The following is a 27,601-nucleotide window of genomic DNA, read 5'->3' as shown; positions in this document are numbered from 1 at the left end:
GTGAATAAAATGATTTGATTTATTTAGAATGACTCTGAGCTCAAACATAAATACAACAACAAACTCAAACAGAACACAAACAATTTCTAATTTATAAATAGAATTCTCATTAAATAAGAGATCACAAACATGAAACATCTAAAATCCCCCCTCTCTGTGCCTGAGGGTCTCTGTCACAAAGGGGGGTGGGGGGGAAATAAAAACATTCACTCTGCAAGAGCTACCACTCTGCATCTTCCCTGTACCCGTGTTCTGCCCCCTCCAGTGCCAGAGACATGTCCAGCAGCTGGTAACTGGTCACTGGTCAGTATGCCAGGTGGCATCAACAGGAGCCTGTAGGGGGACTCGAAACTGGCATCCAGCCGATGACAAGTCTCCCAGGATCCTAGTTCTGTGGAACCAGAAGCTGCATCCATTCGAGATCCAGCTGCTGTCGCGTGGGCCTTCACTCTGTAATCCCCTCCCTACACCCCTCTGCAGCCTCTCTTTAAAACACTCCTTCAACCCTGCAATTTGGAGGCAGTTTTTGTGCATTGAGCTGTGTGTGACTCTGGGTCAATCTTTGTTTTATAAAGCTGCCCTTGGGGAGGTTTCACTTTGTGAAAGGCGCTGGATAAAGATTAGATTTTTCAGCCTGAATCTGAACGTGTCTGAGTTTGATCTTCCTGGTAACTAGTGACAGGCTGGCTGTTTATCTCTTTAATTGGTTAATTTTCTGAGACTAACCAATCAGTCATCCTCTGCTTCTGCATTTCCTCATAAGGAAATGAGCAAAGTTAGACTCAGACAAGAAAGTGGAGCCTGGATAAAGGTTTTGTTTTTTTCATGTTTCCCCCAGTTTATAAAGTTGTTTCCTCCTCAGAGTGTTTAATTCCCAGTCACTGATTGGAATTGGGACAGTGGATTCCCAGAATGTTGCTGATCCTTTTCTCCATCTCCCTGTGTTTTTCCTGGGTCTCTCCCGGTAAGTACAGAATTCACTCTTCCATTCTCACTCACTCTCTCTGGGGTGAATTTGAATCTTTTGGTGAGAGTTTGAAATGGGTGATGTTTGCTCAGACGCTGTTATACAGCCAGCCTGATATTTGACACCATTGAAGTCAGCACAGTGTGGAAGACTCTGATGGGATTGGTGTTCAGCTCTCCTGACAGCAGGATGTACAAACACCCAGAGCAGAGAAGCTTGGAGCAAATGGAAAATGCTTCAAATGGACAATTTTAATTTTCACATCGATTGGGAGAAGCAAAAAAGCTTCATCACTCCTGGTCTAAAATCTTCGAAACACTACGGAGAGGAGAAGGATAATCCGTGTTTCACCCACCCCAGGATCAGCTGTGATGCCCTCATGGTTGAATAGAGCAAGTTATTTCAGACCACCAACAACCTAGTGAGCATGTGGGGCGGCACAGTGTTAGCACTGCTGCCTCACAGCACCAGGGACCAAGGTTCGAATCCCGACTTGGGTCACTGCCTTTGCGGAGTCTGCATGTTCTCCCTGTGTCTGCGTGGATTTCCATCGGATGCTCCAGTTTTCTCCCACAATCTGAAAGACGTGCTGGTTAGGTTCGGTGAAATTCCCCTCTGTATCCGAACAGGTGCCAGCGTGTGGTGACTGGAGGATTTTCACAGTAACTTAACTGCAATGTTATAGAGTCATAGAGGTTTACAACATGGAAACAGGCCCTTCAGCCCAACTTCTCCATGCCACCCTTATTTTTTTTAAGAAAACCCCTAAACTAATCCCAATTGCCCGCATTTGGCCCATATCCCTCTATACCCATCGTACCCATGTAACTATCTAAATGCTTTTTAAAAGATAAAATTGTACCCGCCTCTACTACTACCTCTGGCAGCTTGTTCCAGACACTCACCACCCTCTGTGTGAAAAAATTGCCCCTCTGGACACTTTTGTATCTCTCCCCTCTCACCTTAAACCTCTGCCCTCTAGTTTTAGACTCCCCTACCTTTGGGAAAAGATATTTACAATCTACCTTGTCTATGCCCCTCATTATTTTATAGACCTCTATAAGATCACCCCTCAGCCTCCTACGCTCCAGAGAAAAAGGTCCCAGTCTATTCAGCCTCTCCTTATAACTCAATCTATCAAGTGTTAAAGTAAGCCTACTTGTGACTAATAAGGAAATTTTACTGTCGCAAGGACAATATGTGGAGATGCCAGCGTTGGACTGGGGTGAACACAGTAAGAAGTCTCACAACACCAGGTTAAAGTCCAACAAGTTTATTTGGTAGCACAAGCCACTAGCTTTCGGAGTCTCAAGTTCCTTACTGTGCAAAGGCAATAGACAGTAAGATTTGCCTTCATCTCAGGAACCACATTTTAACGCATGAATTGAAAACCCAGGCTGTGGTGTTAATGTGAGCCGACTTGTGACACCAATAAATAAACTTAAACTTAAATGTATAAAAGGGTGATTAAAAAGCTCAGTGAAGGACAGTGGAGATCCTGCTCTGGATTATCCATCCCCCTGTTTGACAGTGGGACGGTTCATACAGTGACTGTCCCCTCCATGGTCTCACACTTCATCCTCCCAAATATTACTGTTTCTCTTCATTTCAATCCACAATTCACTCACATCATGTTTCCTGGTTATGATGATAAACAACAGACTGGCGCTCGGATTGTCCTGAATTTCTCACTCCAGATGTTCGCTGGTCTGGAGGTTCTGCTCAGTATCTCTCTCCAGATGTTCCCCTGTCAGGAGGGTCTCCCTCATATTTCTCTCTGATCGTCAATGTTTATTAACTTATCTCTTTAATTTTTTTTTCACAGAGACGAGCTCACTGACTGTGATTATCACAGCACTGTCTGGGATGACAGATTTTCCTGAGGTTACTAAAGTTGCGATGGTCAATGGTGTTCAGGTTAATTATCACGACAGTAATATTCAAAGGAGCATTCCCAGGCTGCAGTTCATGGCTGATTCTTTCCGCGTGGAATTCTGGGAATATCTCACAGATCTCGTGAACTCATGTTCCGACAAAGCAATGGAGAATCTGAATACGATCCTGAAGAACACAAACCAGACATCCGGTAAGATCACTGATGTCCAATCTCCCACTGACTGTCCTGTTTAATGTGTGTCAGACAGGTACCCAGCCACAGTTATACTGCAGACTATGTCCCTGGGGTGTACAGTGTGTGGGACCATGAATCAGGGAGACACGGAGAGTGATTCTGTTCCTTCTCCCTATTCTGATTGAGATCTGTACAAAGTTGTGTTGACATTGATGAAGGTGGGAAGATGGGGTTATGAATGAAGAAGTTGAGAATATGGTGAGAGGGTTGAGATGATCCAGGAAAGGGCAGCTTGTTGGCTCATTGCTGTTTTCTTGCTGTGTCTCAATGTATATTGATATATATGGGGCTGAGATTGGCCTTCTCCACTATTACACAATAGACAATGTGAATCCAGGACTCAGTGTGAAAGGACAATGTCAGAAACCTCTCCCTGAGATAAAGGAGTGGAGATTATCAAGGATGGAGAATGTGTGGAGAATAATCCACAGATATTAACACTACTGAGTGTGTGTGTGTGAGTGTGTGTGTGTGAGGAGGAGGGTTCCATGTTCCTGCTCACACAATGAATGATTAACCAGTTGCACTGACACACTAACTCAGAGTCGAAATGTGATTATGTTGTCACAGACAAGAGGGGGTCAGTTTACGCTGCCCTGATTTCCCCAATCTCGACCTGTCCAGAAACACAAAGGTGTTTTTTATATTCTGATTTCCCCCTTTATAAATGGTGGTACATTTCCCCCAACCCTTTAATTGGGAAACATTCCTATCCCCTATTAATGAATTGATGAAAAGATGAAAATAAAAGGTTTGGTTTATTTTTACACACATGGGTCCGGGTTTTACATGGGAACAGAGTCCAGAATCAGTAGAAAACTGGATTGTTCCTTTCGAGGAGAGGCTGCCTGAGTGTTGAATGCTTTGTCTTTTCGGGGTGAGACTTCCACAAGGAGAGAAGACACCGAGACTGAGTTAGTTTGGAGGCACGAGTTCTGAGGTTCCAGCGGGTTTGCTGAGGGTCTGAGGGCTCTCTGCTGCCACCAGCCTGAGGGTAAACAGCACAGGCTGTTGTCTGGAGTTCTGTTCACATTGGAATTCAAACAGGAACGTTCCAGAGAGCTGTTCCAACACACATCAGAGTGCAGGGGTCATGTGACATAACTCCTTGATATTAGACACGGGCAGCGGATTCCCAAAGCTGGAATCTCGGGGTCTAATTGGAGTTGGGAATCCTTTTTGTTTTTGGAGATGCTGGTGTTAGTTTGACTTAACTGACACTCTCTTTGTCAGAACTGTGGTGTTAGAACAGTTATGCTTTGTCCATTAGCATAATGGGTGATCAGGGTGAAGAGACTTACTACAGCTTTTATACATATATAAAGAGCAAGAGGGTAGCCAGGGAGACGGTTGGCCCACACAAGGACAAGGGAGGGAATCTATGTGTGGAACCAGAGGAAATGGACGAGGTATTAAATGAGTACTTTGCGTCAGTATTCACCAAAGAGAAGGACTTGGTGGATGATGAGTCTGGGAAAGGATGTGTAGATAGTTTGAATCATGTTGAGATCAAAAAGGAGGAGGTATTGGGGTTCTTGAGAAACATTAAGGTAGACAAGTCCCCAGGACCTGATGGGATATACCCCAGAATACTGAGAGAGGTAAGGGAGGAAATTGCTGGGGCCTTGAGAGAAATCTTCGTATTCTCACTGGCTTCAGGGGAGGTCCCAGAGAATTGGAGAATAGCCAATGTTGTTCCTTTGTGTAAGAAGGGTAGCAAGAATAATCCAGGTAATTACAGGCCGGTGAGCCTTACATCAGTGGTAGGGAAATTATTGGAGAGGATTCTTCGAAACAGGATTTATTCCCACTTGGAAATAACTGGACGTATTAGTGAGAGGCAACATGGTTTTGTGAAGGGGAGGTCGTGTCTCACGAACTTGATCGAGTTTTTCGAGGAAGTGACGAAGATGATTGATGAGGGTAGGGCAGTGGATGTTGTCTACATGGATTTCAGTAAGGCCTTTGACAAGGTCCCTCATGGCAGACTGGTGAAGTCGCATGGGATCAGAGGTGAGCTGGCAAATTGGATACAAAACTGGCTCGGTCAAAGAAGACAGAGGGTAGCAGTGGAAGGGTGCGTTTCTGAATGGAGGAACGTGACAAGTGGTGTTCCTCAGGGATCAGTGCTGGGACCTTTGCTGTTTGTAATGTATATAAATGATTTGGAGGAAAATGTAACTGGTTTAATTAGTAAGTTTGCGAACGACACAAAGATTGGTGGTTTTGCGGATAGCGATGAGGACCATCAGAGCGTACAACAGGATATAGATCGGTTGGAGACTTGGGCGGAGAGATGGCAGATGGAGTTTAATCCGGAAAAATGTGAGGTGATGCATTTTGGAAGGCCTAATACAGATAGGAAATATACACTAAGTGGCAGAACCCTTAAGAGTATTGATAGGCAAAGGGATCTGGGTGTACAGGTACACAGGTGACTGAAAGTGGCAATGCAGGTGGAGAAGGTAGTCAAGAAGGCATACGGATGCTTGCCTTCATCGGCCGGGGCACTGAGTTTAAAAATTGGCAAGTCATGTTGCAGCTTTATAGAACCTTAGTTAGGCCGCACTTGGAATATAGTGTTCAATTCTGGTTGCCACACTACCAGAAGGATGTGAAGACTTTGGAGAGGGTGCAGAAAAGATTTACCAGGATGTTGCCTGGTATGGAAGGCATTAGCTATGAGGAGAGGTGGGAGAAACTTGGTTTGTTCTCACTGGAGCGATGGAGGTTGAGGGGAGACCTGATAGAAGTCTACAAGATTATGAGAGGCATGGACAGAGTGGATAGTCAGAAGCTTTTTCCCAGGTTGGAAGAGTCAATTACTCGGGGGCACAGCTTTAAGGTGCGAGGGGCAAGGTTTAAAGGAGATGTACAAGGCAGATTTTTTACACAGAGAATGGTGGGTGCCCAGACTCGTTGCCAGGAGAGGTAGTGGAAGCGGATATGGCAGTGACTTTTAAGGTGCGTCTTGACAAATACATGAATAGGAATAGAGGGTTATGGTCCCCGGAAGGGTAGGGGGTTTTAGTTAAGTCGGGCAGCATGGTCGGTGCAGGCTTGGAGGGCCAAAGGGCCTGTTCCTGTGCTGTAATTTTCTTTGTTCTTTGTACAGCGGGTATGTGTGAGAGTGAGTGAGAAAGAGTGTGAAAGAGAGAGAACAAGAGAGAGAGTGAAATTGTGTGAGAAAGGGACAGAGTAAGAGTGTGTGCGTAGGAGAGGAAGAATGTGTGTTTGTGTGAGGGAGAGGGACAGAGTGAGTGAGTTTGTGTGTGTGTGAGAGAAGGAGAGAGTATGTGTGTGTGTGTGTGTGAGAGAGAGAGTATGTGTGTGTGTGTGTGTGTGTGTGAGAGAGAGAGAGAGTATGTGTGTGTGTGTGTGTGTGAGAGAGAGAGAGAGAGAGAGTATGTGTGTGTGTGTGTGTGTGCGTGAGAGAGAGTATGTGTGTGTGTGTGTGCGTGTGCATTGTGTTTGTTTGTTTCACTCCCAGTCTCAGGATTCGCAGTCACCCTGATCCCAACACATCAACACCTACTCTCAATTACTGCCACAAAGAAGACAGAAATCAGAAATAATAATAAAAGCAGAGAAAATGCTGGAAACACCAGCCGATCAGGAGCATCAGTGCAGAGAAGAAACAGAGTTCATTTTGGAACTGATGGACCTGAATCTAAACTGTGTTTCTCTCTCTCCACAGATGCTGCCTGACCTGCTGAGTATCTCTGGCATTTCCTATTTTTATTTCAGATTTCCAGCAGCAGCAGGATTTTAATTTTGTGTCACAGGAAGTTAGCTTGCAGATGCAGCAGACTATTGGGGTGGCAAATATCACTCTGGACTTCATTGCAAAGGGATTACAAGAAGATGTTAAACCTTTACAGGGATTTGGGAAGACCACATCTGGGGTACCGTGTAAGGTTTTGGTCTCTATATCTCAGAAAAGATTAACTTCAATTGGAGGCGGTAAAGATTGGTTCCGGGGTTAAAAAGGTTGTCCGGCAGTGAGATGCTGAGTAAACTGGGTTTGCACAGATGCTGTCAGACCTGCTGAGATACTCCAGAATTTTCTGTTTTGGGTCTGTACTTTCCGGAGTGTGGAAGAATGAGAGATTGAAACATTTTGGAGGAACAGGGTAAACACTGAGATGCTCTTTACACTGTCTGGACACGGAGACACAGAGTGAAAGAATCGAGAACAAGAGGGCACAGATTCAAAATTATTTGCAAAAGAAGCAACTGTGGTATGAGAAAAATCTTTTTCACAGAGTGAGTGGTTGGGGTCTGGAATACACTGCCTGGAAGCGTGGTGGAGGCAGATCCAATCGAGGCATTCAGGAGGGCATTCAGAAACAATGTGCTGGGATACGGGGAAAAGGCAGGGGAATGGCACTGTCATGGTGCTCGTTTGGAGAGCCAATGAGGCACAATGGGCCAAATGGCCTCCTTCTGCACTGTAACAATTAGAGTCATCGAGTCATAGAGGTTTACAGCATGGAAACAGGCCCTTCGGCCCAACTTGTCCATACCGCCCTTATTTTTTTAAAAACCACGAAGCTAATCCCAATTGCCCGCATTTGGTCCATATCCCTCTATACCCATCGTACCCATGTAACTATCTAAATGCTTTTTAAAAGATAAAATTGTACCCTCCTCTACTACTACCTCTGGCAGCTTGTTCCAGACACTCACCACCCTCTGTGTGAAAAAATTGCCCCTCTGGGCACTTTTGTATCTCTCCCCTCTCACCTTAAACCTATGCCCTCTAGTTTTAGACTCCCTACCTTTGGGAAAAGATATTGACTATCTACATTGTCTGTGCCCCTCATTATTTTATAGACCTCTATAAGATCACCCCTCAGCCTCCTATGCTCCAGAGAAAAAAGTCCCAGTCTATTCAGCCTCTCCTTATAACTCAATCCATCAAGTCCCAGGAGCATCCTAGTAAATCTTTTCTGCACTCATTTTGGTTTAATAATATCCTTTCTAGAATAGGATGACCAGAATTGCATACACTATTCCAAGTGTGGCCTTACCAATGTCTTGTACAACTTTAACAAGACGTCCCACCTCCTGTATTCAATGTTCTGACCGATGAAACCAAGCATGCCGAATGCCTTCTTCACCACTCTGTCCACATGTGACTCCACTTTCAAGGAGCTATGAAAATGTACCCCTAGATCTCTTTGTTCTGTAACTCTCCCCAACGCCCTACCATTAACTGAGTAAGTCCTGCCCTGGTTCAATCTACCAAAATGCATCACCTCGCATTTGTCTAAATTAAACTCCATCTGCCATTCATCAGCCCACTGGCCCAATTGATCAAGATCCCGTTGCAATTGGAGATAACCTTCTTCACTGTTCACTATGCCACTAGTCGGGATCATGGGGGAGGGAGGGAGGCCAACGATCAGGGCTGGCCATCGGGGTGGGTGTGGGGTCAGCCTGCTGGGGGAGGGGGGTGGTGGGGCTGCCTTAAATGGGGGGGGCGTTGGCACTGCGGGGTGGGGGGGTGGTTGGCACTGTGGGGAGGGGTAATTGTCAAGGGGATGTGGGATCAAGGGGGTACTGGACATCAGGGTGGGCTGGAAGAGCAGGGGGTGGGGTCGGGGATGGCGTGCGAATGTTCAGGGGACCAGCGATCGGGCCGTGGGGAAGTGGAGGGCCGGCGTTGCTGGGATTGCAGACCTGGCCAGCGATCGATCTGGCCAGCAATTGGGAGGCCGGCAGACAGGGGCGACAGAGCATGCACCAATCTGACTGATTGGCGCATGTGCAGTGGCCCGCTCAGTGCGATGCTGCCAGCCTCTCCAGCGGGAATAGGCCCCACCCACAGCTTTTCAGTGTGAACCATGCTAGTGCTTTCTGCAATGCACAGAGTGTGGGAGATTCATTTTAAAACTCCCGCTATAAAAACAAGCGTGAATTACTCCAGGTTTCAAGCAAATTCGACGGTTGAATTGTTTTGGGAGAATCCTGGACATTCTGTTTCCTATCCATTCGGCAAGTTTGTTTACATTCTGATGCTGCTTATTTTATTCCAGCGATTTCAGTTTTGCTGACAATTCTATCACAAGATCATTTCTCCACTTTATTGATTCACGAAGCCAATATTTCCAATCCTCCAGTTCACTGAATATTGACCATCATTTGCTCTCTGACAGGAATCCATATTTTCCAACGGATAACGTTTGTCGAGGCCTCTGAAGACGGCTCCATTAAGAGACGGATGCGGTTTGGATTTGATGGAAAGGACTATATTAGTTTAGAGCCAGACAGAATGAGATGGGTCGCATCCAATCACATGGCAGTGAAGACTAAAGAGAAATGGGATTCGGATCAATCCTGGAACAAGTTTTGGAAATGGAGTTTGGAAGTAGAATGGGCCCAGAATTTAAAAAGATATTACCAGGCTGGAAAGGAATATCTCAAAAGGAAAGGTATTGATTTCAGTTTTGAGCCCATGTTCTGATCTAACTTCACTGATCTATCAAACCATTCTCCCATTCCATTCAGTCTGGGTTTATTGTTTGTGGTTTCACCCTTTCCCATTACAGTTCAGCCTGAAGTCTTCATCTCCAGAAGTGAACCCAATAGTCAGTACAAGTCGCTCACTCTCTCCTGCCTGGTTACTGGCTTTTATCCTGTAGACATCGAGGTGAACTGGCTAAGGAATGGAGAGGTAATGTCTGAGACACTATCCTCGGGGGTGCGACCGAACCACGATGGGACCCATCAGATCCAGAAAGAGATTGAAATAAATGCTGGGGATGAGGATCAATACTCCTGTCGAATTGAACACAGCAGCCTGGCAGAGCCCAAGCTCCATCAGTCGGGTAAGGAACTGTCGAACTGTTCTGTGGTTACTGTGGTGTGCGGACGTGCATGTGAAATTTAGCAACAACAGCCAGCCATTCAGCCCCTTGATTGTGTTCCACCATTCATTCACATCCTGACTGGTCTGTTCCTCTGCTCCATTTCCCCACTATTGCTCCATATCTCTCGCTGCTCTGACCCAATAAAAATCTCTCCATCTCAATCCGGAAAGTATCAGTTGTCCCCCAGCACCCACAGCGTTTTGGTGGAAAGAGTTCCAGCTTTTCTGTCCTTTTTGTGAGGAATTGCTTCCTGATTTCTTAAATGTCCTCAGTCTAATTTGAAAATGATGCTGTCTTGTCCCAGATTCCACCACCAGAGAAAGTAGTTCTCTGTACCGACCCTATCGACTCCCTTTATCATTTTAAACATCTGGATCACATCATCCTTCACCCAGTTAAACACAGGGAAATACATGTCAACTTTATATAACCTGTGCTCACAACTGAACCCTCTGAGTGTGATCATTCTGCTGAATCCAAACTCTGATACAAGTCATTAATATGAATGGAGAAAAGATGAGGTCCCAGTACAGATCCCTGGGGAATACAACTGATCGCATCCTGCCAATGGGAGCATATTCCCATTCTCCCCATTCCCTGTCTCCTCCCTCCCAACCAATTTTCACCCCGTGTCAAAGATTCCCTCCAATTCCAAACACTCTGATTATTGTCAAGAATCTCTTGTGTGGAACATTATTGATGACCTTCTGGAAGGCCATCTGGAGCAGGTCCATCGACACTCCCTTATCCACCATGTTATTGTGCTCCTCATCACATTCACTGAGATTGGTCAGACATGAGATTCCCTTCACAATCCATCCTGTCTCTCTTTGACCAGCTGATACTTGTCTAAGTGTCTGGACCTCAATCTCTGGACATTTTGTGAAGTCGTTTCTTTGAGTTGGATTCTCTCACTTATTCCATGTGTTGACCATGGTGGGGTCAGTGTAGTTGTTTAGGACTAACTCCTGGTGCTGGATTGGACCAAGTGCTTCTTTTGAAGCATTTGCTCTGTTTATCTGTGGTTTTCCTCATTCTCAGCTCAGCCCAGTTTCCAGCGATCAGTTTATTCCTCATCCCTTTGAAGTTTGATGTGAAAACCATCAGTGATGCTGCCTCCTGGGCCGTACAATGTAACCCTGGGGATTGAACAAGGACAGGACACACAGACATTGTGGAGAATTAGGACTGAACTGGCTGGGAAGGTATCCCATGGGATTGGGATAACACGGCTTTGACACCACCATCAATGGGAATCTTTCGTCACTTCACTGGAGAGTGAAATGGGGCGAGTGTAAAACCAGCGTTTCAACCAATCCCATCAATTCCCAATGGGCAGCTTCAGTTCCAATTGTCCCCAATGAACAGAGAACTGGGAATGGATCTGGGAACAGAGAGTCAATCCTCATAATATTCTGTTGTGGGAAATTTACCACTTCGGAGTCAGACTTGGAGGTTTCAACAATACAGTTTTATTTTGGACAAAGCTTTGGGAGAAAGCACTGGTACTCCGCAGTACTTGGCAGCTACCTTCTCAACTACACAATGGTAGTTGATCATTTTTATACCTTTTAGACAATAGACAGTATGAACATCAGCCGTTAACACATCGTTACAAGTTGAGTAGACAGATGCGGACATGGACAGTTAACACATCGTTACAAGCAGACAGGTACGGACATGGACAGTTAACATATCATTGTACGTAGAATGGATACATTTATGCAGTTATGTCCTCTATCAATGACTGGTTTCGATCTATACATTTAGTGGCTGATCTTGTTACATTTATGTATTTATGTCCCCACCAGTGGCTGACCTTATTATCAGACTCATTGTTCTGGGTCTGCTCTTATCTGAAGTGCCTCAAGCTCTGACCAGCTTCCTGCAGCAATTCAGATACTGCAGGTTTTAACTTTTTGTGTAACTGTCTGTGCCAAAAGCCAGTGCCTCTTAATGTCCCTTCCCAGAGTCCATTTTGTGTGCCAGGTAACCATTTTGTGTCCATCACTTTAATTCCACCATAACAAATCAAATGTGTTTCAGAAGCTGGATCTAATCTTGGAATTATAATCGGAGCAGTGATCACTGCACTAACTGTTATATTTGGGATAATCGGAATAATCATTTGGAAAAGACAACGGAGAGGTAAGAATCAGAGAGAGGGGAATGTGGAACTGAGGGGACAGAGTGAGTGTGGGGAATCTCCAGTACTGGGAGTACAGGACACTGTGTTGAATGAACTGATTTAATTCCCACACACAGATACACACGTATAAACACATCTTGTTCCCTGTCTGATCTTCCTTTGTGTGATCAGCCCAGACCAGGTGTAATATTGATCATTAAAGCCACCGCACACACTCACATCCTCATCTACTGAATATGGATGGAATGGAAGAGATCTACAGGATCTCCATAAAGTGTAAGGATGGAGGGGAGTGTGAGAATGAGTATTTCTCACACAATCTCCATTCCCTCACACTTGTTGTGTTCTCACTCTCTGAGAATGGATTATTCCCCATTCTAACTGACATTTATTTTACTTCTGCAGATTCGCCAAGTGGGACGTTCACAACAGCTCCCAGTAAGTGACTGAGGGACAGATTGTTGGGAATGAAATACATTCACATTCGATGGACATTCAGCACTTTCTGAAACATTTTCAATGTAACTTTTAAAATCTTCAATGTGTCTGACGTTTGTCAAGTTCTCTGGTTTGATTTAAAAGATTCTAACATCTTGATCTGATTTAAAAAATCATTAAAAGTGTATCAGAGAAGATACGAAACACTTTAACACGTCGAGTACTGAAGAGGACAATCAGGTTGTTGAACTCCTGTTCCCAGTGTCTGCACAGGTCAGGGGTCACTTACCCAGACTCTCCTGTCACAGTGTCGGGGATTGTGGGGTTTGGTTACACATTGCACAGCTTTCCCCACAGGAAGCTCTGACCCTTCACCCCACACAGCAGATTGTTCCGGAAATGGATGAAATGGAGGATCCCAACATGGATGTCCCTGGAGCCAGGTCTCAGGGAGAAGCTGAGGAAAGGCCGACTGCAGTTGTCAGGGAGGCTGGAGAGCAGCTGGGGGGGCTGATAGATTTGGAGAGTTATTACTGAACAATGTCAACCTCAGCAAATTGGTCTAAAACATTTCATAACATTTGTGGTAATGAGCTATTTTTCTACTTTGTAAACTGTCGTCATCTTAAAATGGTTCCTGTGAATAAAATGATTTGATTTGTTTAGAATGTCTCTGAGCTCAAACATAAATACAACAACAAACTCAAACAGAACACAAACAATTTCTAATTTCGAAATAGAATTCTCATTAAATAAGAGATCACAAACATTTCCTCCAAATGAAACATCTAAAATCCCCCTCTCTGTGCCTGAGAGTTTCTGTCACAAAGTCGGGGGGAGGGGCGATAAAGACATTTACTCTGCAGGAGCTGCCATCCTAATGCCCCCTACATCTTCCCTGTACCCACATCCTGCCCCCTCTAGTGCCAGACACATGCCCAGCAGCTGGTAACTGGTCACTGGGCTGCTGTTAACCAGAAGCTGCATCCATTCGGGATCCAGCTGCTGTCCCGTGGGCCTGCACTGTTTCTGTACTTGGAGCTGGCAGGAGTGTTTCTATTGGGGTTATTTGTGTTGCTGCCATCCCAGCTCTATATAACTCATGTCTTTGTATTGGCCTCTGGTTATGGGATCTTGCAGCATCCTCCATGTGGCTATAAGGATTGGGACAGGTCTGCTTTGTACCAGTTAATGTATCAGTAATGCTGTTTGTACAAAGGGACAGCTGCTGAGAAACACTTGTCTTCAACTCCCTCCCCTCCTGTCTGCTCCGCTCCAGAGACAAGGAGTTTGTCGCGTTGAGACACCAGTACATTCCTCAGTTCTGTAATGAACACCTCTCCCAGCAGAGTCAGCAGGGGGCTGCTGTGATCCACCTGAAGATCATGGAGCAAGTACTTGAACTGTTGGAGGTTCCTCACCAGCCTACAGATCAGACCAGTTTTATAGAACCATAGAAAATTACAGAACAGAAACAGGCCTTTTGGCCCTTCTTGGCTGTGCTGAACCATTTTTCTGCCTCGTCCCACTGACCTGCACCTGGACCATATCCCTCCACACCCCTCTCATCCATGTATCTGTCCAAGTTTTTCTTAAATCTTAAAAGTGAGCCCGCATTCACCACTTCATCTGGCAGCTCATTCCACACTCCCACCACTCTCTGTGTGAAGAAGCTCCCCCAAATATTCCCTTTAAACTTTTCCCCCTTCACCCTTAACCCATGTCCTCTAGTTTTTTTCTCCCCGAGCCTCAGTGGAAAAAGCCTGCTTGCATTCACTCTATCTATACCCATCATAATTTTATACACCTCTATCAAATCTCCCCTCATTCTTCTACGCTCCAGGGAATAAAGTCCTAACCTATTTAACCTTTCTCTGTAATTCAGTTTCTCAAGTCCCGGCAACATCCTTGTAAACCTTCTCTGCACTCTTTCAACCTTATTAATATCCTTCCTGTAATTAGGTGACCAAAACTGCACACAATATTCTAAATTCGGCCTCACCAATGTCTTATACAACCTCACCATAACATTCCAACTCTTATACTCAATACTTTGATTTATAAAGGCCAATGTACCAAAAGCACTCTTTACGACCCTATCTACCTGTAACGCCACTTTTAGGGAATTATGTACCTGTATTCCCAGATCCCTCTGTTCTACTGCACTCTTCAGTGTCCAACCTTGTATGTTCTACCTTGGTTTGTCCTTCCAAAGTGCAATACATCACACTTGTCTGCATTAAACTCCATCTGCCATTTTTCAGCCCATTTTTCTAGCTGGTCCAAATCCCTCTGCAAGCTTTGAAAACCTTCCTCACTGTCCACTACACCTCCAATCTTTGTATCATCAGCAAATTTGCTGATCCAATTTACCACATTATCATCCAGATCATTGATTTTGTTGACAAACAACAATGGACCCAGCACTGATCCCTGTGGCACACCACTAGTCACAGGACTCCACTCAGAGAAGCAATCCTCCACAACCACTCTCTGGCTTCTTCCATTGAGCCAATGTCTAATCCAATTTACTACCTCTCCATGTAGACCTAGCGACTGAACCTTCCTAACTAACCTCCCATGCGGGACCTTGTCAAAGGCCTTACTGAAGTCCATGTAGACAACATCCACTGCCTTCCCTTCATCCACTTTCCTGGTAACCTCCTAGAAAAACTCTAATAGATTGGTTAAACATGACCTACCACGCACAAAGCCATGTTGACTCTCCCTAATAAGTCCCTGTATATCCAAATATTTGTAGATCCTATCTCTTAGTACTCCTTCCAATAATTTACTTACTACTGATGTCAAACTTACCGGCCTATAATTCCCCACATTACTTTTTGAGCTTTTTTAAACAACGGAACAACATGAGCTATCTTCCAATCATCCGGCACCTCACCCGTGGACACCGTCATTTTAAATATATCTGCCAGGGCCCCTGCAATTTCAACACTAGTCTCCTTCAAGGTCCGAGGGAATACCCTGTCCGGTCCTGGGGATTTATCTACTCTGATTTGCCTCAAGACAGCAAGCACCTCCTCCCCTTTAATCTGTATAGGTTCCATGACCTCCCTACTTGTTTGCCTTATTTCCATAGACTCCATGCCAGTTTCCTTAGTAAATACGGATGCAAAAAACCCATTTAATATCTCCCCCATTTCTTTTGGTTCCATACGTAGCCGACCACTCTGATCTTCAAGAGGACCAATTTTATCCCTTACTCTCCTTTTGCTCTTAATATACCTGTAGAAGCTCTTAAGATTATCCTTCACCTTGTCTGCCAAAGCAACCTCTTGTCTTCTTTTAGCCATCCTGATTTCTTTCTTAAGTAGTTTCTTGCACTTTTTATATTCCTCAAGCATCTTATTTGCTCCCTGTTGCCTGTACATGTCATACATCTCTCTCTTCTTCTTTATCAGAGTTCCAACATCCCTCGAGAACCAAGGTTCCTTATTCTTATTCACTTTGCCTTTAATCCTGACAGGAACATACAAGCTCTGCACTCTCAAAATTTCTCCTTTGAAGGCCTCCCACTTACCATTCACATCCTTGCCAGAGAACAGCCTGTCCCAATTCACGCTGTTTAGATCCTTTCTCATTTCTTCAAATTTGGCCTTTTTCCAGTTTAGAACCTCAACCCGAGGACCAGATCTATCTTTATCTATGATCAAGTTGAAACTAATGGCGTTATGATCACTGGAACCAAAGTGTTCCCCTACACACACTTCCGTCACTTGTCCTAACTCGTTTCCTAATAGGAGATCTAATATTGCATCCTCTCTAGTTGGTACCTCTATATATTGATTTAGAAAATTTTCCTGAACACATTTTACAAACTCTAACCCGTCTAGACCTTTAACAGTATGGGAGTCCCAATCTATATGTGGAAAATTAAAATCCCCTACTATCACAACTTTATGTTTCCTGCAGTTGTCTGCTATCTCTCTGCAGATTTGCTCCTCCAATTCTCGCTGACTATTGGGTGGCCTATAATACACCCCCATTAATGTGGTCATACCTTTCCTGTTTCTCAGCTCCACCCATATGGCCTCGGTATACAAGCCCTCTAATCTGTCCTGCCTGAGCACTGCTGTAACATTTTCCCTAACTAGCAATGCCACACCCCCAACCTTCATCCCTGTGCCTCTATCACGTCTGAAACATCAGAACTCTGGAACATTGAGCTGCCAGTCCTGCCCCTCCTGTAGCCAAGTTTCACTAATGGTTATAATGTCATAATTCCATGTGTCAATCCACGCCCTCAGCTCGTCTCCCTTCCCTACAATACTCCTGGAATTGAAATAGACACACCTCAGAAGATTATTACCACCACACACAACCCTTCGACTTGTGATTTTGCACGAACTATTAACATCATTTATTTTCACCCCCGCTCCACTATCTGCTCTGGCACTCTGGTTCCCATCCCCCTGCAAATCTAGTTTAAACCCTCCCCAATAACACGAGCAAACCTCCCTGCAAGTATATTGGTCCCCTTGTAGTTCAGGTGTAACCTGTCTCTCTTGTACAGGTCCCACCTGCCCCAGAAGAGGTCCCAATGACCTAGGAATCTGAAACCCTGCCCCCTACACCTGTTCCTCAGGCACGTGCTCATCTACCCAAGCATCCGACTCCTGCCCTCACTGGCACGTGGCACAGGTAGCAATCCTGAGATTACTACCCCCGGGGTCCTGCTTTTTGACTTCCTACCAAGCTCTCTATACTCACTCTTCAGGACCTCCTCACTCTTCCTTCCTACGTCATTGGTACCGATGTGTACCATGACATCTGGCTGATCACCCTCCCACTTCAGAATGCTGGGCATCCCTGACGTTGGCACCCGGGAGACAACAAACCATCCGGGAGTCTCTGTCACGACCACAGAACCTCCTGTCTGTACCTCTGACTATCGAGTCCCCTATCACTACCGCTCTGCTCTTCTTCCACCTCCCTTCTGCGCTGGAGAACCAGACTCAGTGCCAGAGATCCGGCTGCCGCAGCTTGTCCCAGGTAAGGCATCCCCCACAACAGTATCCAAATCGGTATACCTGTTGTGGAGGGGAATGGCCACAGGGGAACCCTGCTCTGCCTGCCCTTTCCCTCGCTTGACGGTAACCCAATTACCTGTACTCTGTGCCTTTGGCGTAACTGCCTCCCTGAAGCTACCATCTGTAAACTCCTCATTCTCCCGAATGATCCGGAGGTCATCCAGCTCCTGCTCCAGTTCCCTAACGTGGTTTGTTAGCAGCTGCAGCTGGATCACACACATCCTCCCAGTCACCCCACACCATCATCTTCATGTTAATGTGGGGAGTGTCCCGAGTCTGGGACAATACTCAGATCACCAACTCTCCATCTCCAAGCCCCTCTTGATCTTGTGTCCAAGAGGGGCTTGGAAATGGAGAGCTGGTGATCTGAATATTGTCCCAGACTCGGGACACTCCCCACATTAACACCCTGAAGGGGCAAGGTAGGGGCAGGAGTGACAGTGTCAGTTCAGCTGCCTCCCAGCCAGGGTGCTGAGCCTCCTGTTGGTCTGGATGTCACTCCCCCTCCAGCTCAGTGTCTCACTTCCCTCTGTGAGCCGGGGCTCAGTGTCTTCTCCACGTCTCCTTTCCACCCCCTGGGCTGCTGTCCCTGAGTTGCCACCACCTCCAGCCGCTGTGTCCAAAGACAGCAGGTTGGCGGAAGAACACATTGACACTGAGGATTCCTCTTCATTTCTCACATCACACAAGCTGCTGTGCTCAGAGCAGCTTTAAACACTCAGCTGGTGACTCTCACCTTTCCTCACTCCAATATCTGCTTGCTCAGCATTCCGTGAAGTATTCCTGATTCCCAGCAGCTGTCTGACCCTCTCTCCATCCTCATTCCCATCCTTCAGAAATACCACTCTAGCCCCCCCAGCCTGGGTAATGGAGACTCCCACACATTATCACTCATCACCCCCAAACAGACATGGCAAATCAATATCACTCTGCTTTCTTTGTTGGTTTGGGGAGCCTTGTTTGGTAGTTTGGGAATAATTTCATCCCCTCACTGTGTGGGGTGTGGATAAGAGATGTTTACAAACACTGAGTCAGTCTGTCTCCAATGGCAACTGAATTTTACCCCCACTTATCATCATTGAGCCCTGATCAACAATATCCTCACTCCTTAACCCATTAAATCTTCAATTAAAATGTAAATGATAAAATTACAAGAATTCTACAATGTCAGATTGTGTTCAATGATTCAATTTCTTTCCACATTGCTCTGTGGACCATGGGACAGAGCTGTTGGCTCTCCCAGTCTCTGTGACCTCCTTCCACCCCAACACACTCCCTTTATCAGCTTCTCCACACTTCTCATTACTGAGAAGCTGGTGAGCCTTCACCTCCAGCTCACTGGGAAATGTGTTGAAGTTTGATTCACTAAAGTTAGGACACGGCTTCCTCTCCTCTGTCTCTCGCACTGACATCTTCTTTTCTGTTAACAAGTCAATCAATGCTGATGGAAAACAGTGAATGATGACATTTGGTCTGAACTCAGCCAGTTCACATTGGATTGAACCTCAACAACTGCCCATTCCAATCGTCACAAGCTGCTGAGTGATTGAATTCAACCTTTCCTGTGAAATCAGTGAAGAAGAATTCAGGCAAGTCAAACACTGACAATTATTTATTGATTACAAACCACAGTTATCAGGATCACAGTGAAACATCGATAATATAAAGTATAAAGATATTCCTACATAAATATATTTTAACTCTAATATTTATAAAGTTATAACAGATGAAATATAACATCACATAAAGTGCAAAATAAGCCAGTTTCAATCAATATAAAATGTTGCTCTCTGACTTTCCTCATTACATTTACTGAGTTCAGGTTAATCACTCGAACCAAACAAGTTGCTGAAGATAAGAGAGTTTGAGGGAAAACCAGCCCTGAGGATCCTGTCGACTGTGAGAGGCATCACATTGCTGATACTGGACGGAAAATCTACTCGAGAAAGTCTCACTTGAAGAATCAGGATCCCAACCTGGTGAATCCGGGATCCACTGTTCAATCTGTGGCAACACATTCCCAGGTAAAATAGATCTCAGTCAAAGAGCTGAGTGTAAACAATGATGTGTAATTGTGTGAGTCTGCTGTGATATGGAAGGATGGACAATGATATCCATGTTCACACTGGAACAGACCAATCCAGTTATTCATCAGTGAGGCTCTGGGAATGTCCTGTACTGGTGCCCAGTAAACCCACGAGGTAAGGAAAGGACAGGAACAAGACAATCGGTTCAGGGTCAGGAGGGAGTGAAATTAGTCTGACAGGTTTTAACAGTGTCTGGGAAGGTGAGGCAGGGTCAGGAGGGAGTGATATCAATGGGAGATAAATTAAATTTCACTTACTCAATCAGGAAGGTTCCGGAACAGGGAGATCAGAAGCTGAGAAAATAAAAACAGAACGTGAGAAATGGAATAAAATATAAAAATGATGGAGGCAATCCTACCAAAACAATTCTCAGCGCTGAAAGGGCGTTAAAATGGGAAAGAATCGCACACTTTTTGGGACAAGATCCGAGATGCAATCATGCAGTACTTAAAAGAAAGAGGCAAAGTGTGATTCTCACCAGTAGGGGGAGTGGAGGGATTGTATTCACGCCGGGAAGCCATTTGCAGACTGCTAGAGGGTGCTATTGCGCATGTACTCTGATCTTCCAGTGGATTATGTGCACACCAATCGCGGCCCCAAACGTCGCCCCTATTTCCTTCCCCCACCTCAGCCAGTAGCTGCATGTTTCCACTCACCCTGGCTGATCGCCGCCCCCAAATTCCCACCAGACCCGGCTGATCACCTCCCCAATTCCCCGCCCCTCCCCAACAGGTCACCGCCCCTCGTTTTCTACACCCCCTCCCACTCGGGCCGATCGTCACACCTCAATTCCCCCGTCCCCCAGCGTGGAATGTGAGGGAGTGGAAGGTGAGGGAGTGGAAGGTGAGGGAGTGGAAGGTGAGGGAGTGGAAGGTGAGGGAGTGGAAGGTGAGGGAGTGGAAGGTGAGGGAGTGGAAGGTGAGGGAGTGGAAGGTGAGGGAGTGGAAGGTGAGGGAGTGGAAGGTGAGGGAGTGGAAGGTTAGGGTGAGGAGGGGAGGGTGTGGAATTGATGGTGTGGGAGCAGAGGGTGAGGGAGCGAAGGGTGAGGGACTGGAAAGTGAGGTAGGGGAGGGTGAGGAGTTCAAGGTGTGGGAGTGGGAGTGTGGGAGTGGAGGGTGAAGGAGCAGAGCGTCAGGGTCAGGGTCAGGGTCCCGCCCCCCCCCCCCCCCCCCCCCCCCCCACTGTGTAGTAACCCTGAGCTACTCCCAGGAGAATATAATTCTACAACTTTCAATTTCTTCTATCACATTCCCAACAATCTGTCCCTCAGTCACTGACTGGGAGCTGTTGTGTACGTCCCACTTGGTGAATCTGCAGAAGTAAAATAAATGTCAGTTAGAATGGGGAATAATCCATTCTCAGAGAGTGAGAACACAACAAGTGTGAGGGAATGGAGATTGTGTGAGAAATACTCATTCTCACACTCCCCTCCATCCTTACACTTTATGGAGATCCTGTAGATCTCTTCCATTCCATCCATATTCAGTAGGTGAGGATGTGAGTGTGTGCGGTGGCTTTAATGATCAATATTACACCTGGTCTGGGCTGATCACGCAAAGGAAGATCAGACAGGGAACAAGATGTGTTTATACGTGTGTATCTGTGTGTGGGAATTAAATCAGTTCATTCAACACAGTGTCCTGTACTCCCAGTACTGGAGATTCCCCACACTCACTCTGTTCTCTCTGGGTGGCACAGTAGCACAGTGGTCAGCACTGCTGCCTCACTGCACCAGGGACCCAGGTGCGATTCTGGCTTGGGTGACTGTTTGTGCGGAGTCTGCACATTCTCCCCGTGTCTGCGTGGGTTTCCTCCAGGTGCTCCAGTTTCCTCCCATAGTCTGAAGGACGTTAGGTGCATTGGCCATGCTAAATTCTCCCTCAGTGTACCCAAACAGGCGCCAGAGTGTGGCGACTAGGGGATTTTCATAGTAAAACTTACAGTTCTACATTCCCCTCTCTCTGATTCTTACCTCTCCGTTGTCTTTTCCAGATGATTATTCCGAATATAACAGCCAGTGCTGGGATCACTGCTCCAATTATTATTCCAAGATGGGAGCCTCCCCCACTGTTTCCCGGGATTTCTGAAACACATTTGAATAATATGAGGATTGTCTCTCTGTTCTCGGATCCATTCCCGGTTCTGTGTTCATTGGGGACAATTTGAACTGAAGCCGCCCCAACCCAAATGGGATTGGTTGAAGCTTTGCTTTGACACTGGCCCCATGATGGATAAGGGAGTGTCGATGGACCTGCTCCAGATGGACTTCCAGAAGGTAATTGATCACGTTCCACACAAGAGATTCTTGACAATAATCAGAGTGTTGCGAATTGAAGGGAATCTTTGACACGAGGTGAAAATTGGTTGGGAGGAGGAGACAGGGAATGGGGAGAATGGGAATGTGCTCCCATTGGCAGGATGTGATCAGTTGTATTCCCCAAGGATCTGCACTGGGGCCTCAGCATTTCACCATTTATGTGAAAAGCCTGCTCTTCCATTCATTTCGATCATGGCTAATCATCAAATTCAATATCCTGGTTCCCCCCTTCCTCCCATATCCCTTGATTCCTTTAGCCCCAAGAGCTATATCTAATTTAATCTTGAAATCACACACCGTTTTGGCCTCAACTACTTTCTGTGGTAGTGAATTCCACACATTCACTACCCTCTGGGTGAAGAAATTTCTCCTCACCCCAGTTCTAAAATGTTTACCCCTTATCCTCAAACTATGACCCTTAGTTCTGGACACCCCCACCATTGGGAACATTCTTTCTGAATCTCCCATGTCTAATCCTGATAGAATTTTATAAGTTTCTATGAGACCCTCTCTCACTCTTCTAAACTCCAGTGAATATATTCCTCACCGACACAGTTTATCCTCAGACCTGCCATCCCAGGAATCAGCCTGGTAAACCTTCGCTGTACTCCCTCTATAGCAAGGACATCCTTCCTCAGATAAGGACACCAAAACAGCACAAAATACTCCATTTGCATTTATAGTTCTCATGCGATGAATAATCGTGGCTGTTATCCTGAAAGCTAATGGGTGTGATTCTCCCAAATAAATTCGAACTGCCAAATTTGCTGAATCTCCCAACTTCTGTGCAATGCAGAGTGCCCTCGCAGGATTCACGCTGTGAATCAGTGGGCGGGGGCTATTCCCTTTGTAGAGGCCAGCAGCATAGCGCTGAGTGGACCACTGCGCTTGTGTATCGCTGGCCTACCCCGTGACTCCCCATCACTGCCCCTCTGACACTCCCCCCCCCCCTCCCCCCCTCCCCCACCATGATTGCTGGCCTCCCAGACCTCTCTGGGCCAGACCAACGTCCCCCAGTCCCACTGGCAGTCCCAATCTCCCCAACCCTCTTACTCCCTCCCCCCTCCAGATGGCCAGCCCCAATCACCCCCTTCCCTCCTCTCCCTTTGCCACTGATCCCAATGCAGAGAAGCAGTGGGACGCCCCCCCCACCCCCCCACCCCCCCCACTGTTCTCCTCCCTATAGACTCCGCCCCAGTAGGCCCTGCCCACAATAGGCCCCACCCACTGGCCACTGCCCGATGCCCAGTAGGCAGTGCCAAGGTGCCCCTTGGGCATTGACACTTTGCCCCTTGGCCAGGCCCAGAACAACACCAGGTTAAAGTCCAACAGGTTTATTTGGTAGCAAACGCCAGTAGCTTTCGGAGCGCTGCTCCTTCGTCAGATGGAGTGGAAATCTGCTCTCAAACAGGGCACAGAGACACAAAATCAAGTTACAGAATACTGATTAGAATCTCTACAGCCAACCAGACCCAGGAGGCCAAGCTGGCAATGCCCAGGGGACATCTTGCTCCCCCTTACCCCCATCTCCTGGGTGGCTTCCATGGCATCTGTTCACTCCAGCCGGATCAGGCCACCAGCTCTCCATTACTGGGGAGACACGAACGGGCCCAGAGACCTCAGTCCTGGGTCCGCTAATGGGATTCAAATGAGAATTTTAATATTTAAATCAGCTCTGCACCAATTTCTGGCCAGAGCTGATGACTCCAGAAAACTTGGCTATGGTGCTCAGCAGGAAGCCTGCTAAATGGCCTCCGCTGATGTCTCCTAGAATCCTACAGTGCAGAAGTAGGCTATTCGGCCCATCGAGTCTGCACCGACAACAATCCCATCCAAGCCCTATCCCCAGAACCCCATGCATTTATTCTAGCTCATCCCCCTGACACTAAAGGGGCAATTTAGTACGGCCAATCCACCTAACCTCTTCTTTTCGCTAATAAAATTATAAAGTACTCTCGGCTGAAAAGCGAGAAAAAAGTATTCATGGCCATTTGTTTGCAAGCAGCCAATAGTTACAGTGGAGATAGTCTGATGGCCTCACCAATTCCAGTAAAATATCCCTATTCCTGTACTCAAATCCTCTCGCTATGAAGGCAAGCATACCACTGCCTGCTGTACCTGCACGCTTACTTTCAGCAACTGATGCACAAGGACACCAAGGTCTGAGTATCCACCTCTATCAATTTACACCCATTCAAATAATAATCCGCCTTCCTATATTTGTTACCAAACTGGATCACCTCACATTTATCCACATTGTATTCCATCTGCCATGCATATGCTCACACACTCAGCCTGTCCAAATCACGCTGAAGCATGTCTGCACCCTCCTCACAACTCACCCTCACACCCAACTTTGTATCTACCCAGCTGCAAATTTGGAGACAATACATTTAGTTCCATCTTCAAAACCATTAATATGTAATGTGAACAGTTGGGGTGCGAACACAGATCCCTGCGGAACCCTACTAGTCACTGACGACCAATCAGCAAAAGACCCATTTATTCCAACACTTTGCTTCCTGTCTGCTAACCAGCTTTCCATCCATCGCCAGACGCTACCTGTAATCCCATGCGCATTAACTTTACAGAGTAGTCTGTTATGTGAGACCTTGTCAACAGCCTTTTGAAAATCTAAATAAACCACATCCACTGGTTCTCCTCAGTCAACTCTACTAGTTACATACTCAAAGAATTCCAGTAGATTCGTCAAGCATGATTTCCCCTTTGTAAATCTCTCCCCAAAACGCTGTGGGTGCTGGGAGACAACTGATATTTTCCACATTGAGATGGAGAGATTTTTATTGGGTCAGAGCAGCGAGAGATATGAAGCAATAGTGGGGAAATGGAGCAGAGGAACAGACCAGTCAGGATGTGAATGAATGGTGGAACACAATCAAGGGGCTGAATGGCTGGCTGTTGTTGCTAAATTTCACATGCACGTCCGCACACTACAGTAACCACAGAACAGTTCGACAGTTCCTTACCCGACTGATGGAGCTTGGGCTCTGCCAGGCTGCTGTGTTCAATTTGACAGGAGTATTGATCCTCATCCCCAGCATTTATTTCAATCTCTTTCTGGATCTGATGGTTCCCATCGTGGTTCGGTCGCACCCCCGAGGATAGTGTCTCAGACATTACCTCTCCATTCCTTAGCCAGTTCACCTCGATGTCTGCAGGATAAAAGCCAGTAACCAGGCAGGAGAGAGTGAGCGACTTGTACTGACTATTGGGTTCACTTCTGGAGATGAAGACTTCAGGCTGAACTGTAATGGGAAAGGGTGAAAACACAAACAATAAACCCACACTGAATGGAATGGGAGAACGGTTTGATAGATCAGTGAAGTTAGATCAGAACATGGGCTCAAAACTGAAATCAATACCTTTCCGTCCAAAATATTCCTTTCCAGCTTTGAAATATGTTTTTAAATTCCGGACACCTACTTCCTCTATACTCCATTTCCAAAACTTGTTCCAGGATTGATCCAAATTCCATTTCTCTTTAGTCTTCACTGCAAAGTGATTGGATGTGACCCATCTCATTCTGTCTGGCTCCAAACTAATATAGTCTTTTCCATCAAATCCAAAACTCATTGATCTCTTAATGGAGCCGTCTTCATTAATCTCCACAATCTGCATTGATTGGAAAATGTGAATTCCTGTCAGAGAGCAAATGGTGATCAATATTCAGTGAACTGGAGGATTGGAAACATTGCTTTGTTAAACAATAAAAAGTGGAGAAATTATCTTCTTATGATAGAATTTTCAGCAAAACTGAAACCCCTGGAATAAAATAAGCAGCAACAGATATTACTCCCTTGATCATTAAAGAGAAGAATGTACCGTGTGATCAGCTTGTTGGTAAAACTGAAACTCAGATTAAATAGGCAGCAGCTGGCTGGAAACTATATTGGTTAGGAAATAGAAATTAGGACTAAAAATAGAAGACAAAGTAGATGGACCATACAAATCCTCAAAGATACTGCACAATTCAATATGATCATAGCTGAGCTCCAATTCCCTGTCCTCTTCCATGGATATCCCTCGATTCCCAGAGGGATGAGGAATGTATCAATCCCAGACGGAAACATATTCAATCATTGAGCATTCACAACCTTCTTCGGTAGCAAGTTGCACAGATTCAGTGCCCTCTCACTCCGATATGATCTTCGCCTGTGTCTTTGTGTTGTAGTTTCCCAAGCTGACAGGAAGAATCTCTCAGGGTCGACCCTGTCAAGCCCCTTCAGAGTCTTGTATGGTTTCAAGAACATTTCTTCCCATTCTTCCAAACCCCAGAAAGTATAGACCATTTTTTGCTTCATCCTTTCATGGGATGTGGGCATCACTCATTGGGCCAGCATTTATTGCCCATCCCTATTCAGCCTTGAACTGAGTGGTTTGCTCGGCCATTTCAAAGGGGCAGTTCAGAGTCAAGCACATTACCGTGTTCTGGAGTTACATGTAGGCCAGACTGTGTAAGGATGGCAGATTTCCTTCCCTAAAGGGTATATTGCAGCGATAATTTGCTTTTTGATTTTAGAAGAATTTGGAGATGTGGGCTGGAATTTTACCTCCTTGGAGAGGCGGGGCTCTGAAATGCAGTGAGCTTTTCTAAGGTCCATTGGCTTTGGTGGGACAGAAAATTCCCACTGGTGTTAAACTCTGCACATGGAATCCAGAACTGCAGGCTCCAGGTGTGGTCTCTCTGAAGTACTGCACCAGTGTAGAAATATTTCTTTACTTTTGTGAACCAATAAAAACCAAGACAGCAATTGCCTTCCTAACTGCTTGCTGCATGCTGACTTTCTGCAACACAAAATCTGAAATTAAAACAGAAAATGCAGGAAATGTTCAGCAGCCAGGGCAGCATCTGTGAAGAGAAAGAGTTCAGGTTCATGGTGATGACCTTTCAGCAGTTCTGAAACACTGAATGAATTAATCAAGAGGTGCCGGCCGGAGTCGGGGGGTCTTGTTAGGCAGCTGGAAAGTCGGTTAGAGACCCCAGCTGCCTCTTGTTGCGAAGGCTGCTGAAGCACAGTCCAAGTCCACTGGCAGGCCTGGCCTTGGAACTGAGGCACCAATGGAACAGAGACAGGCTGACTGAGGCCAATCAGAGGCCAGCAGCTCTTGTGCTCAGCAGCGCCACAGGGAAGGCAGTGGCGGCTGCAGGAAAAACACCGACTGGAGTTCCAGGATCACGGAGCTTATGCAGGGTGTAGATCAGTGGTGGGCAATCTGAGGCTCCAGGCCCACATGCAGTCCCCCCGGCTTCTGAGTGCAGCTCATGAGAATTTTGCTGACCGTTGTTTTTGTTTTATATTTGAGGTTGGTGACAGTTCTATTAACATATAAATCATTCAGCATCTTCTATAACTCAATATGAAATATCTATTTAATCTTATTCATGGGTCGTGGTCAGTGGACAATACCGTCTTGTGGCCCACTTAGATGAAGGAGCGACACGTTTACAGCCCACTCACTAGCCTAGGTTCTCCATCACTGGTGTAGAGTGGTGTGATGTTGGGTACCTTGATCAGGCACCAGTGTCTTTATTGAAGAGACCCTCACTCACCCCCTCCACCCCCC

The 27,601-nt window shown here is 46.1% G+C and overlaps 2 protein-coding genes across 6 annotated transcripts in view; one reads left to right on the top strand and one right to left on the bottom strand.

Annotated features, from left to right (window-relative positions):
* The window catches only part of LOC144496991 (class I histocompatibility antigen, F10 alpha chain-like), a 201,056-nt gene that overhangs the window by 161,132 nt on the left and 12,323 nt on the right, over window positions 1–27,601 (bottom strand). Inside the window, exons 3-8 of one of the 5 annotated variants that reach the window (XM_078217664.1) lie at window positions 25,399–25,674; window positions 25,003–25,281; window positions 21,671–21,781; window positions 20,977–21,009; window positions 19,956–19,991; window positions 18,637–19,615 (exon numbers count right to left, since the gene is read on the bottom strand). In XM_078217664.1, the coding sequence (XP_078073790.1) occupies window positions 19,960–19,991; window positions 20,977–21,009; window positions 21,671–21,781; window positions 25,003–25,281; window positions 25,399–25,674 (731 nt within the window). In that variant the 3' untranslated portion in view covers window positions 18,637–19,615; window positions 19,956–19,959. Of the gene's footprint in view, window positions 1–18,634; window positions 19,992–20,976; window positions 21,010–21,670; window positions 21,782–25,002; window positions 25,282–25,398; window positions 25,675–27,601 lie in introns of those variants that run through there. The other 4 variants (XM_078217667.1, XM_078217665.1, XM_078217666.1 and 1 more) reach the window with 4 other exon arrangements.
* On the top strand, window positions 380–12,642 carry LOC144496996 (class I histocompatibility antigen, F10 alpha chain-like). Its single transcript, XM_078217671.1, has 6 exons — window positions 380–964; window positions 2,793–3,053; window positions 9,260–9,535; window positions 9,653–9,931; window positions 12,020–12,121; window positions 12,528–12,642. Exons 1-6 carry the CDS (start codon window positions 913–915, stop codon window positions 12,566–12,568), a joined length of 1,011 nt encoding a protein of 336 aa, XP_078073797.1. The 5' UTR covers window positions 380–912; the 3' UTR covers window positions 12,569–12,642.

The sequence above is a fragment of the Mustelus asterias genome, chromosome 8, assembly GCF_964213995.1.
Source record: "Mustelus asterias chromosome 8, sMusAst1.hap1.1, whole genome shotgun sequence".
Lineage (NCBI taxonomy): Eukaryota > Metazoa > Chordata > Chondrichthyes > Carcharhiniformes > Triakidae > Mustelus > Mustelus asterias.
Note: the sequence above shows the minus strand (reverse complement) of the source record. Positions and strands in the feature narration are given on the sequence as shown.